Genomic DNA, 13,600 nt, shown 5'->3' on the forward strand with positions numbered 1-13,600 from the left:
CTAAATAAAAGATGGATGGATAGATGGATGGATGGACGGACGGACGGACGGACGGACGGACGGACAGACATCGAGTGGATGAGAGTCACTGCACATTGTGTTATAAAGTGTATATAAGATAATAAAGTAGTATGTAAAGTGTAATCTAAGCTCGTCAATGAAAGTCATATCAGCACAAACCAGATCCAGAATAAACATTTGTTAGCTTCACTATACGTTGACAAAGTATTATCCCAGGCAATGTCGGCAATGTAGTGCTTAAATACGCACAAATACAGTATCATTTACAGTAAACTGGTGCACTTTGGAGCTGGACATAGCTATTTGCCCCTCTCTCTCTCTCTCTCTCTCTCTCTCTCTCTCTCTCTCCCCATATAGCTGAATTTGAATGTGGCACACATGATTGACAAGGTCTTATTCAAATAAAACATCCATTGGAGAGAGCAGACACTTTTTTTCGTGTCGTGCATTTGGAGGCGTGGAGCTCTCACTTTTGACATTCTCCTCGGCAGTAGCTTCTCCTCCAGGGCAGGCAGACTAACAGCGAACTGAACTCACATGACATCATAACATCAACCCCCGCCACCGAATGACTGGGGGAAGAAGAAGGGAAGCTCTCGCTGCGGATGAACAATGTTTTGATACGAGACTAGGACGTGTTGGGGCAAACCAAATGAATTTGAGTACGAGACAAAACGTTTTTTCCCCCGAGATGCAGATGACCATGTCTTCAAAGTAGCACCGTGGGAATTATTGTTGCTTCTATAACATACGGAGGTTCCTATTATATCCAGCTCGCCAAAACTCACTCTCTCTCCAACGATTGCTACTGTGGGGCGGAATGTAAAACTATTCCAGTGCACGTTGCTTTCCATTCTGTGCAGCTTCTCTTCTTGCTTTCTGAGCGTAGGCTACCGAGCGGCTGGAAAGCAAAGCGGGAGGAGGGACGGTGTTTCTCGACTCGATCTCTCGCCTATGGACGACAGCGGTCCCCTCTCTCCAAAGGCGAATGCTTTCAGTATTGCCTCTCTGATTTCGGCCGCGGAACAAGCAGGAAACTCGGCGTTTGACAAACAAGGCACTACTGCTGCTACTGGTCCGTACGACTACAGTTCCTTTAAAATGCACTACAGCACTGTCACCCGGGAAATGGAAGGTACGAGCGCCCACTTGACAATAATAATAGCTTGATGTTCTGATCGCTGGTTTTCTTGGTGTTATTACAGTAGACTACAGTAGCTGTGGCATGCGCAGATCTGAAGGCTATATGATACCCAAGATAGGACTACAGTTGTAATTAAAACCTCCCATAAAAAATAAAAATGAAGGGGTAGCTGCTTGATGCACAGATGAAAGAAATATGGAAATAAAATGCTTGCACAGTTAGGAAATTCACGTAGTAACCACCAACCAGAGTTGAGAGTAGACTAAAAGCAGGCAATCTGAGGGAGAAAAAAAAGTTTCACACCCAAAGCGTTGTGGAGTCATCTTGAATTGGCGAGAGCAGTGCTGAAAATGAAGCTAGTAGGAGGGTTCTTAGGGGCACCCGTGCGTAATGGTAAAAACAGACTATAATAGACCTTCTCAGCTCACATGGGGTCAGTTCCGTATCCCTGTTTGTCAAATAACGATAATATAGTCACCTCAACCAGTTACACCGCCTGTTTGTTTGTTCATGCAAATCAGTGTTTGTTTACCTTGTAAACCGTTTATACTCCACTGTGCCAGTTAGCCCCGTCCTATTGTTAATGGTGGACGATGTGGGCGATACCCTTATCCAAAAGTAAATGAGTGCCGGAAAGCCCATTAAAAAGGGGCGCACTTCACTGTCAATCAGTCTCGTCCCAAGGCGAGGAAAGGCACATTACCTGCAGTTCCTTATCTAAATAGAAATAAGAACCGGTTTTATCGTGAAGGGGAGGCCCTCCGAGTGAGATAAGAGAAGACTCTGGATTGCAGTTTAGCACACAGCAGTAGCGCAGATCAGACGAAGTTAGGCTACTTCTGAGAACACAAATCAATATATAGCCTATATTTAAAAAAAAATGTACACGCACCAATGTCTATTTTTTTGGCACCAATTAGTTCGATAATTCCACGGGAAGGACGCAAAAAGTTTTCAGTTTGACTTTTTGTCGCCATTCGGACATTTACATTAAGCAAATGCAGTGAGACATTGTCTTAGTGCAGACAGACAACCCAGTTCGCTGCTGGTGGATGCAACCTCGAGGATTAATGAATGCTTGTGACGGAAACTATTTCTTATCGAAAGAGGCGCATTCTGCGTGACATCTTTTATTCAAAGAAGATAAAAGAATCTCGCTTCTATTTTTTTAAAAACATTTTATTTTTAGCCATTGTTTTGTAAGTGCAACGCATATCAGTAAAATCCAGTTTTTGGAATGATTTCAGCAATATCCAGCCCGTGGTTGACGCAGCTGTCCCATTTTTGCGATGTTGCAGCCTTCACGACAAGCAGCCTAAGCAGCCTCAACACGCCGGGGAGCTACCACCTCTCCCCCTCTCCGGGGGACCCCTACAGCCAACATGAAGCCCACTTCGAGCCCTGCCCGGCCGCCCAGCACAACTACAACTATTCGGGGTCGAACCCCGGCCAGGCCCAGCAGGGCGACACCGGGACTTCCAACTGTTCGTCTTCGTCGTCCAGCTCGACTCCCAACAGCAAGTCGATAGTGAAGAAGAACCCCAAAGTAGCCAACATTAACGTTCAACTGGAAATGAAAGCTTTATGGGACGAATTTAACAACCTCGGGACGGAGATGATTGTTACCAAGGCTGGCAGGTGAGTTGGAGCAGTGGTTCTCAAACTTTTACATTTCGAGGACCCCCCTTAACTCTGACAAATGGAACCAAATGGACCCGTTACGGTCCATTTGTATACTGTCAGAGTTACATGCTTGTAAGGGTCAATTTAGAACCCCATCAAGGACCTCTGAGAGTCCCTGGACCCCACTTTGAGAACCACTGAGTTAGAGGAATGACCGAACAAAATGTTAACAAGATGGCTGATTTCTTGGGTTGACAAAACTTTGAGTATAGGCTAGATTATTCTCTGAATTAATGTGTTGATTGTTTGGGCCTCATTTCCAGATGTCTATAAGACATGTGTTATAGGCTACTAACATATGACGAATGGCTGTTGTAAAATAATGTAATAATAATAATACAATATAAGTAATAACCTAAAACGTTTATATAAAAAATGTTATTGGTCTGTAATGCTTTAGTAAATCCATAGTAAAAATCATAGCTATAGAAATAAGCTGGGAAGTCGCAAGAAATAAAATAGCTTCAGATTTGTTTTTTTCTGAAACTATTTCATCAAAAAAGCAGAGAATTAGTTATTCATTTAATAGGCCTTGTCTGGGTTATTAGACATGTCGCGTGTGATATTGCAAAGGCGTTGTGCAAATATTCACCTATTATGTTTGGATCTATGAGTCACAACAAGTCAACAACCATTATATCTGTTATTAGTATTATTTACATTTTTAAAAACCACGATGATGCGCGAGACTTTGGATATAGGCATAGTCTACTCAAAAGCCATTTTTACGGCATTAACGGCATTAAATAAAGTGTGAGCGCAGATACGTGTATTAAACACTGACTTATGTTATTGGCGTGACATCTTATTTGATTACTGTCACTTTTAATGTCTTTACTCAGGCCTTTAAGTGCGTCTGGATTGGATGACAATTGTTTCCAAATTATAGGTATAGCTTACAACTGGCTACCTGCCACCGTTTCCTCTTTATAATATCAGAAGACATTTTTCGTTTACATTAGCACGAGTGTGATTTGTTTTTGTAAAAGTAGGCTACTGAGATGAACAGAAGATGACGTGCGCAGGAGCAATTGTGCATAGGCAGCATAAATTGGACCTCGATGGGCCAATTCAGCGGAATTGCCTTTTCAATTTGTACAAAAGTTGTATCAATAATTACCAGAAATAATGTGCATCACTGATTTCTCTTCATTAATTACCTATATATATTCTTTTATATATTTTTGGGGGAAATTCCAAAAGTGAAGGCATGGACACGCGCGAGTTTCAGTTTACCTTCTCTCCGTATACCTGACAACTGATCTATCACTCCAAAAGCCAGGACAGCACTTTAAAAGCTACTTTAGCCTCACCTATCCACGACTGCCGTCTTGAATAGAAGCTGACGTTAATTGAGCGGTGATTGTAGGATCCCTTTCACTTTGTGCGGCGGATTAGTCCATTTTCCATAAAACTTTTACCATCTTGGGAGATATGGCCTATAGAGGCCTATCACACCACACAACACATACAGTACTAGGTTACGCGAGGAAGAAAGACAAATACATGTGTGTGTGTGTGTGTGTGTGTGTGTGTGTGTGTGTGTGTGTGTGTGTGTGTGTGTGTGTGTGTGTGTGTGTGTGTGTGTGTGTGTGTGTGTGTGTGTGTGTGTGTGTGTGTGTGTGTGTGTGTGTGTTTGTTTGACTGGGTCTGGATTTCATCAGAAGGCAGAAGAGAAATCGCAGTGAATTGCCAGAGGTTATATAGCCTATAAGTGAAAGAGGCTACAAAACCAAATCCCCATTTGGATATAAACCCAGAATCTAAACCATGGCCTGCACAGCACTCGCACTTATTTTATGCAGGCGCTCAATCACGTCATATTCAATTGCTGGCGGCCTCTGTCTTCCTATAGCCTCTGCTCTGCACATGCAGGCTCTGCTTCCAACGGAAGAAGCTAGAAACAGCGAGCATGAAAGCCCTCAGAATAACTACAGGGGTCATCAAACAGACAAACGTGTCCGTGGCAAGACTTGACCTTGTCTGTGGCAAATGATTTTGTCTTTACACAACCAGGGTTTCTTCAGAATATGTATGACACTATATGTCTACAAGTGGATCTCAAACTTGTTTTTATTTTCAAGGACCCCCATAACTCTGAGAGTGTACAAATGGACCCATATGATTCATTTGGTTCCATTTATATACCTCCATTTGGTTCCATTTATATACTCAATTCCATTTGTACACTCAATTCCATTTTGTAAACTCAATGGTCATTTAGGGCTAGCTCTTTATCTGTGTTTCTGGTAGTATTTGCATGTCCATGGCAGAAATTTAATTTTGACAAAAATGTCCACCACAAGCAAGCATGGCCGATGACCCCTGATAACTGGGCCTACATTGTTTACTGCTTGATATTGGACAAAACTCCAAAAGTGAACCTATGGTAAAGAACTGAACAAAACAGGCCTATAGGTTCTGTATAGACTCCTCTCACAACGAGCAATAGTGTATTGTAGATTGTAGAAGACCAACGCTCCACTCAACTCAACCCACATTTTCTTCTTCGCCAGGCGAATGTTTCCAACTTTCCAAGTGAAAATATTTGGAATGGATCCCATGGCGGACTACATGCTACTAATGGACTTCCTACCCGTCGACGACAAACGATATAGGTAAAATAAAATAAAGCAGTTACAGTAAAACATTATTATCCACAACACCCTGAGGCATTTTAACTTTTAGTTCTAAGATTTAGCTGTAGGTTTGTTTTTATTTAAGCGAGTCACTGTAAATTGACGCCACGTTTGGCCTGTCGTGGATGTTCATGGTGTTTTTGTTCTTCTAGGTATGCGTTCCACAGCTCTTCGTGGCTGGTCGCTGGTAAGGCTGACCCCGCGACCCCCGGGAGAGTCCACTACCACCCCGACTCCCCCGCCAAAGGCGCACAATGGATGAAGCAAATCGTTTCTTTCGATAAACTCAAGCTCACCAACAATTTACTGGACGATAATGGCCATGTGAGTATAGGCTGCATCTAGGGCTGTCACGATTACAAAATCTAAGTTGACGATTCATTGTCAAAGAAATAATTGCGATTAACGATTTAATTGTGTTTTGGCACTGAATATTTGGAACATATGAATCAAAATTACATTTCTGTTTGTATTGTATTGTTGTTGTTGTTTAGGCTTCGTAATAATAATAAAAAAATCATAGGGCAGATATGACAGATAACTCAGATAACTACAATATATAATAAAAATATAAATATACAAAGAAATTACATATTTAATATTTTTATATATTTTTATATTCTTTCAAAAAAAATACAAAAATAATAATAATAGGGGAAATAGCTGATCTACAAGCTTACAACGGGTCTTGTTGTGGGCTGATAGATCAGCTTTTTCTGCTTTAAAAAAAAATCTTACATTTTGACAATTATGATTCTGCAAAAATAATTGCATTATCTCAAATAATTGCGATTAGACGATTATGTAATCATCGCGACAGACCTAGCTGCATCGACAAGAGTTAGTAATGGAAGACGAAAAGGGGAAGAAAACATATGCATTCAATTAAGACCGTGGACGTTAACATAATCTCTTCAACCCAATGCACATAAATGCAGGGGCGAGGCCTGGTGTCAGATGGCTTCTAATAGGATAATTACGACACATTTGTTCATTCTCAATTTAGCTATTGATCCAATCGTTATTATTTGTTAATGATTATATGCGTTGCAATAAGCTGCAGGCCTACATATGTGTTATAGCGTAAAGTTAAAGTCACAAAAAAAGCATAGCCTAATCATAGGCTAATTTAATAGTTAGGGACAGGGCACAACGGGGAAATAATATGCAGTGCGTAAGTCTAATACACACCACACATACACAAGCTAATATTATACATTAAATGCATTAGCTGTATTCTGATGTTGCATTATCATTGCAATCCACAATTTAGGCCCATATAGATGTTAATCACGAGCATTAGTCGTTCCATTCAGTCAAGTTGAACAATCTCCCACTCATTAGTGCAGGGTTCTTCAACGTTTTTCAGGCCAAGGACCCCCTAGCTGAGAGAGAGAGATGAAGCAGGGACCCCCTTTATATTGTATAAAATTGTGTTTCAGATTAAACTTTTTTTTTAAACTTGGTGACAGCTGCTGCTCAAAACGCCTCGCACTGCGAGGCGTTGTGAGCTTGCTATTATAGATCTGCTATTTATTTCTCCTCAGAAAAGGGATGCTATAGGGTTCAAGTAGTTCATGCAAAAAACAAAAAAAAAGAATCATATCACTCAAAGATTTTAGCGGCCCCCCTGTAGTAACTCCGAGGACCCCCTAGGGGTCCCGGATCCCCTGTTGGAGACCCCTGCCTTAGTGCAACATTAGTTCAAATAGGCGTCGAATCACCACCAATGTGCATTTTCTCCTTGCTTAAATGTATGATTGGTATATGTTGTTCCCTCTGTGCAGATCATTCTAAACTCCATGCATAGATACCAACCGAGGTTCCACGTCGTGTACGTCGATCCCCGGAAAGACAGCGAGAAATACGCCGAGGAGAATTATAAGACATTTGTTTTTGAAGAAACACGATTCACAGCGGTGACAGCGTACCAGAATCACAGGGTAAGAAGCTATTATTATTATTAACCCATTAATGATCCCGGTCCGGCAAGTGAGAGACTTTGATGGTCTACTCGATGTGGATTACACTACATAATGTGTGGCATGTAAACAAACGCATGTATCCATAGCTTCAAAAGGCCCAGTGTGTCTATTTTGATTCCAAGTTAATTTTATTCATTGTTTAAATATTAGGGCCTATATGAATAATAATGACTAGCCTACTAAATAGGATATGTCGAGGCATAGGCTACTATGGTGCCAACAAAACAGGAATTGACAGACGCCCTCGATGTTTCCATGGTTTAGGCTAAACATCTTTAGTGATTAATAAATATGATTAAATATCCAGTTCTAAACGGTCATTGGGGAATATCATTAAAAGCTATGCTACCAGAAAAAAAGTAACGTGAAAGGCAAATGAGTAGGCTATTAAATGATATTATTTTCGTTTAATTTGTGTAGGCCTATTAATTAAATTGTCCTGATTGGACACACCGTTTTGCAAACGTGCAAGAGGGAGTAGCCTACTATTTCTCCACGAGGCACTAGAGGTTATGGTCAAAATGTCAGGAAATAGATAAAAGGTGAATGAGTTCAGTTTTCTTTTTTTTAAATGTCAAAAGTAAGGAACGAATTAACAAATGATTATGTTTGGAGACGGTCAGTGTCACTATACAGTCCCCACTGTTTTTTGTATTTATTTTTTTGTTACCACCTAATCATACCACTGTAATACGGGTCGGCCTACATTCACTTAAGTCTCATACAATATTTACTCTTCTGATTTCAAGGTTGTCACAAGTGACTTCATCTAAATGTTACGGCAAATATGCACGGAGTAGGTCACGGTCACGTATGCATGCCTTTACGCCTTTTATAGTTGTAGTCTACATATGATCTACTTAACAGTTGATTGTAGTAACTAGACCAGGGGTCTTCAACAGGGGGTCCGGGACCCCCAGGGGGTCCTCAGAGTTACAACAGGGGGGCCGGCAAATCTTTGTGATATTTTTTTACATTAACCACTTGAACCCTATCATCTCTTTAGCCAAAAATAGCAGATCTACAAGCTCACAATGCCTTGCAGCACGTTGTGAGCTTGTAGATCGGCTATTTTTTGGCAAAGAGGTATGGTGTAGACTATAGGGAAAAAAGAGCAAACCATGTTAAAAATGTATCTTGTTAATCTACAATTTTATACAATATGGGGGTCCCTACTTCATCTCTCTCTCTCTTAGCTAGGGGGTCCTTGGCTGGAAAAACGTTGAAGACCCCTGAAATAAACACTTTAAAAAAATAATATGGTGTCCATCTCACGAAGAACTAGACTAGATGGATATTCTTCACCATATTATTTCTTACTGCAATTATTGAAAATAAAACAGTTTTCACTCTGCAAAAAGGTATAAGTGTTCATGTGCAAATCAAAGGATAGACTACAGTGCAATGGCTATGCATCTGAGTAAACAAAATAAACTTTCATGAAAATAGCTTTGATTTATAGGCTATATTGTAAATGGTCAAACTTTGTAAATACACCTGTAATTACGTTATATTCCTCTTTGATCTAAATTCCCATCTGTCAGCGTTATGCATATCTTAACTAAAATGTTTCATGCTCAACATAATTGTGTACAGTCATAGGCCTAACTATTTTAAATGAAGGTATTTCATCAAACGTATAGGTTCAGGTGCTCATTGCAAATGGAGGAGTGGTTACATTCTTTGTATTGTTTAGGCTACGTCTGGATGAAGAGACGTTTGGCTTTACAGAAACATAAAAGAAAAAAGCAATGCCTAAAGAATAGTTTTTACTTTGCATATATTAATGTTAATATAATATCAAATATACATAAAATATAAAAGTTATATGATGAACATGCTTATAGAGTAGGCCTAGACTTATCTGGTTGAGTTGGAGATGACGTTCTTTCCAACAAAGCTACATGGCACATTTTATGTTCTTTTTCATTCCAGATCACACAGCTGAAGATAGCCAGTAATCCTTTCGCCAAGGGCTTCAGGGACTGTGACCCAGAGGACTGGTATGTGTATATTTAGAATGTATATGTATATATATATAGGGGTGTAAAATACCAAATCAAACTGAACGGCCTGTACCGAATGAACTGAAATTAGTTTTTTTTTAAATTATTGCAGAACTAGAATACAGAGTTTCACATCAACATATTAAGCTTGTGCACCATATTCGCTTGTTTTTCTTACCTCAACGTCCATAATAGTGAACAGTGCTTTTTTTTACCCACTTTGAACGGAATGTGTGATGAAAAAGTTCACATTTGTTTTTTCAAATAGCTTATGTATATAGGGTTAAAGTGGTTAAACAGATCTTTATGCTATATTAACTAATTTTGCTGGGGACCCCCTGGAACCCCCTCAAGGACCCCTGGGGGTCTGCGGACCCCACTTTGAGAACCACTGCCACAGAAGTTGGGTATTGTTCAAAGTTAAAACAAATTAAAATGTTTTGGTAAATTACAAATGGACAAAATCAAGGAAAAAATAACCATGACACCAAAATATCGAACCGAACCGTGAATTTTGTGAACCGTTGCAGGCCTAAAAATAAATAAATAAAATAATGAAAAAAATAAGAAGATTTAATAGTCCTGATTACAATATCTTTGTTTATTGTAGTATGTTTGTGTTGGGTGGGCAAGGTTTGCTGGAATGAGTTATAGGTTAGACAATCCTAGGGCAACATTATAAAGTCAATACACATTTCTCTGAGATTGACAACTTTGCTGACACTAATTGGTCTGATGCTGCAAGAATGTTGCCATCAAGGCTTTGAAAGTAAGACTGCATTTTTTGCGTATGAACTGAATCCACAAGCTTGTATTTATGAGCCTACTGTCTATAACTACAACTCAATTTGAGTCACGCAACTGACTGCTTTACATAAACAACACTATATTCAGTCTTTTTTGGCCCCGTTGAGGGATAAATGCAGGAATTTAGCTTTTTGGTTGCTTGTAATGTTGATGTACTGTATATATGGAATTGATGCTTATTCTAGAAATGAACGTCATCTGAATACCTAATGCAAATGTACATGGCCTTTATGCACCTGTATCAGTATAGATGTTTATTGTGCCCACACATCATCTATCTTTAATGTACAATAAAGGAACTGTGGTGCTGACGCTCATTAACTGTCTGTGTAACTGAATCTTCTCTCCCTGCTCCAGGCCCAGGAATCACAGGCCAGGCTCCCTGCCAATAATGAGTGCCTTTGCCAGAACAAGGAACCCAATGTCGTCTCCCCCTCAGCAGAACGGCTCAGAGAAAGGTCTGCAGCTAGCTCTCTTTGTTTCATATTCACCTGAGACAAAGTCATATTACGGTAACTTAGATGATTTTGAAAAACACAAAAAAAGTCTTCTTACAAAGTTTCCATACACATTTTCCATACTTCTTCCACTCCTTAATTTTGGGCAGTATTATGGGTCTTTGTTGGGATGTATTGAAAGGATGTTGATAGGGCTAAGCCAAAGCCAATGCCTATGCATATTGATTAACCAACAGAATCTTTCCATGTTATTGAAGATCTTTATCCAATTCCTATTCTTTGCAGGACGTGGAAATCAACTCTTACCAAATATGCCTAAAAACCCTGTCTTAAAATGTAGTGCATTTTTGTTTAAGTGTTGTGTTGTCTCTTATTAGTAGTTTGTTTGCACATTGACAATATATACGCAAAGTGATTACAAAACATTGGTAAAGCATAAAAAAAAAAATGCAAAAAGGATCAAATAAATATAATAACAAAAAAACATCACAGTTAGTATTATTAGTACAGAACAAGGCTCACTTGTTGGAACATGTACACAACCTCTCCAAATGACTATTTCTGACTTTCCTCTATGTGTGTCCGTTGCTCTACAGAAGACAGCAGACGGGACTACGAGCGGGACCCCAGTGCCACACCCATACACGCGGACCCGGCTCACCAGCTCATGTCCCGCGTCCTCAGCCCCGCGTTGCCTGTCCCCGGAGGACTCCACGCCGTGCCCCTAACCAGCGGCCGCCCCAGTCCTCCACACGACCTGCGGTCGGATCCCCATTCTTTACCCCCTGACACTCTGCACCACCACCCCTACAAGTACCCCACCAGCTATGAACACTACCTGGGGGCCAAAACCCGGCCCTCGCCCTATCCTATACCCAGCATCAGGGGCCACACGTACCACCATCACATGAATCCCGCAACGGCTAACATGTACTCAGCCACGAGTGCTCCCTCTAACTATGACTATGGGCCGAGATAATGATCATGACTGCTGCCCACCGAGGGCGAACTGTGATTTTGGATAATGGCACTGTGGGGAATGCATGCGAACAGGCGGAAAAACACACAAGATGACTGTCTTTGTGGCTCTTATACAACCTACAAGGGGGGGTGGGTTCGCAAGCTATGGTCCTGGTTGCTGGAGACCCCACATACACACACCTACGAGAGAAACTAAATCCTGCCATATTTATTTAAAGGAAACGTATCTTCACGGGATGGATGACAGCCAGGTCCTCCGAGGAGCCCTCGAAAGAGGTCTGATTTGACCTTTAACCCCAAACAGCAATACCTTCTCGTCAGGGCACCCGGTTGCCTGTGCAGTGCATACATTGAGCCATGCAAATAAAGGACACGGGCGGGAAGGGACGGACGACTCCTTAAAATGGACGGACAATTGTTTTGATCACGGACTGGAATTGAATGATTATTTTTTTTGTGTTGGATGCACTTTTTGTTTTTTCTTCGTTTTCTTGCTTTCAAAAAAGCCATATGTTATCATAGTCCATCAAGCTTCTAGGTAGATGAGATTTTTGCATGTTGAGCTCATCAGAGAGGAGGGTGTCGAAACACATTGAAATGTTTTTGTTTGAGGAGGAAGAAGCAGAAGGTTTGATTCTGAAACATTATGGACGTCTCAAGCAGCTCTGAGAAGCTTGTACCATGGCACTGACTTGCAGCAATTCTAAAGTAAATAAAAAAGAAGCAGAATGACTGCTCTGTATCTGTAAAATAAACATTAAATTCTTTTACTTTTAATTCATAAAAACATATGGGTCTCTCTGACAGTCTTCCATTCACAGCCCCAGTCTGCTGCTGCACGACTGCACGGGGCGGAGGGAAACACGAAAGCTTACTTCACTGATAGTATTGTTCAGGTCTCTAGGACCGGATTTGCTGTGTTTGAAATGGGTTGCGGTGTTCAGTGCTAGTGTATCGGTGGGAATGAGAAGCTGGAAGCTGTCTAAACACTGGACTGTACTATGGGCTGCAGTTCAAATGTCACGTTCCCTGCACCTGGCTCTATGAAGAAACACATGCATACACATATCCATCATATGCATGTTAATACATGTAAAGAGACATCAGAAAGGAGGCGTAGATTCTCCCGACACAGATAGTGTACTACTTTCACAGTCATTTCCATTTCCATACAGACACCCGAAAACGGAAATAAAAACAGTATTAACCGTGCCAGCCACCTCAGACTGTAGTTGTCCATAATTTCCTTAGAAAACCTTTCATTGGCTGATGAGGAAAGCAGCATAATATATAAATTATATATATATATATATATATATATATATATATATATATATATATATATATATATATCAATAATTTGATTGATTGATTACTTTATTAGACAGAAATGCAAACAGCACGAGGTACAGTCAGACATTAGGGTTAAAAGGATAAGAAAGGGATAGAAAAAGGATAAGAAACAGCAGGAGAGACCACATGAACTACCTGTGTTCCCGGAAAATGAGAACTCCATGTCACACAAATAGGAAAAAGGCATTTACATTTCCTCTCCAAAAGGATATCATTTCTCATGTTTAATGGGACAGTTGCAGTCTGGGCCTATATTTTTGGAGCGTCGAGAAACCCCCCTATCTGTCGAACGATTTCCATCTCCATTTGAAGTTCCGTGAGGAATGCTTTGTTGTCAAGGTTAATCTCGTTGAGAAAAAAAACTGTCTGCTTCGGGGATTTGTGACTGTCACGGTAACAAAAGGAAACGTACCCTAATGATTCATTCCGATAATGTAGATCCTATTTTTCTCTCCCTGTCGCAGCTTTGAGCTCCAAGGTAGGCCAGAGGAAAAGGATGCCGCTAGCGCCTGACCTTTGACAG

At 40.6% G+C, this 13,600-nt stretch overlaps 1 protein-coding gene across 5 annotated transcripts; it reads left to right on the forward strand.

The window, feature by feature from the left end:
- The first annotated feature begins 503 nt into the window (after nt 1-503).
- On the forward strand, nt 504-12,643 carry tbx1 (T-box transcription factor 1). Of its 5 annotated transcripts, none has more exons than XM_084055793.1 (8): nt 504-1,156; nt 2,413-2,803; nt 5,365-5,466; nt 5,640-5,811; nt 7,275-7,430; nt 9,408-9,475; nt 10,643-10,797; nt 11,343-12,643. In XM_084055793.1, the coding sequence occupies exons 1-8, from the start codon at nt 976-978 to the stop codon at nt 11,720-11,722; spliced, it is 1,605 nt and encodes a 534-aa protein (XP_083911919.1). In that variant the 5' UTR covers nt 504-975; the 3' UTR covers nt 11,723-12,643. The 5 variants fall into 5 exon arrangements, with proteins under 5 accessions (XP_083911919.1, XP_083911920.1, XP_083911918.1 ...); XM_084055794.1 differs by having other exon boundaries at nt 505-1,156; nt 2,464-2,803; nt 11,340-12,641; XM_084055792.1 differs by having other exon boundaries at nt 506-1,156; nt 11,340-12,640.
- Nucleotides 12,644-13,600: the final 957 nt, after the last annotated feature.

This window comes from Gymnoscopelus microlampas (genome assembly GCF_963454915.1).
Source record: "Gymnoscopelus microlampas genome assembly, chromosome: 4".
NCBI classification, from domain to species: Eukaryota; Metazoa; Chordata; class Actinopteri; order Myctophiformes; family Myctophidae; genus Gymnoscopelus; species Gymnoscopelus microlampas.

Bases quoted from the DNA above. Each gene is read 5' to 3' on its own strand.
- tbx1 (XM_084055792.1), top strand. From the start codon at position 976: ATGGACGACAGCGGTCCCCTCTCTCCAAAGGCGAATGCTTTCAGTATT. The intron at 7,431-9,407 runs GTAAGAAGCTAT...TTTTCATTCCAG, and splicing joins CAGCGTACCAGAATCACAGG to ATCACACAGCTGAAGATAGC. The intron at 9,476-10,642 runs GTATGTGTATAT...TCCCTGCTCCAG, and splicing joins GACTGTGACCCAGAGGACTG to GCCCAGGAATCACAGGCCAG.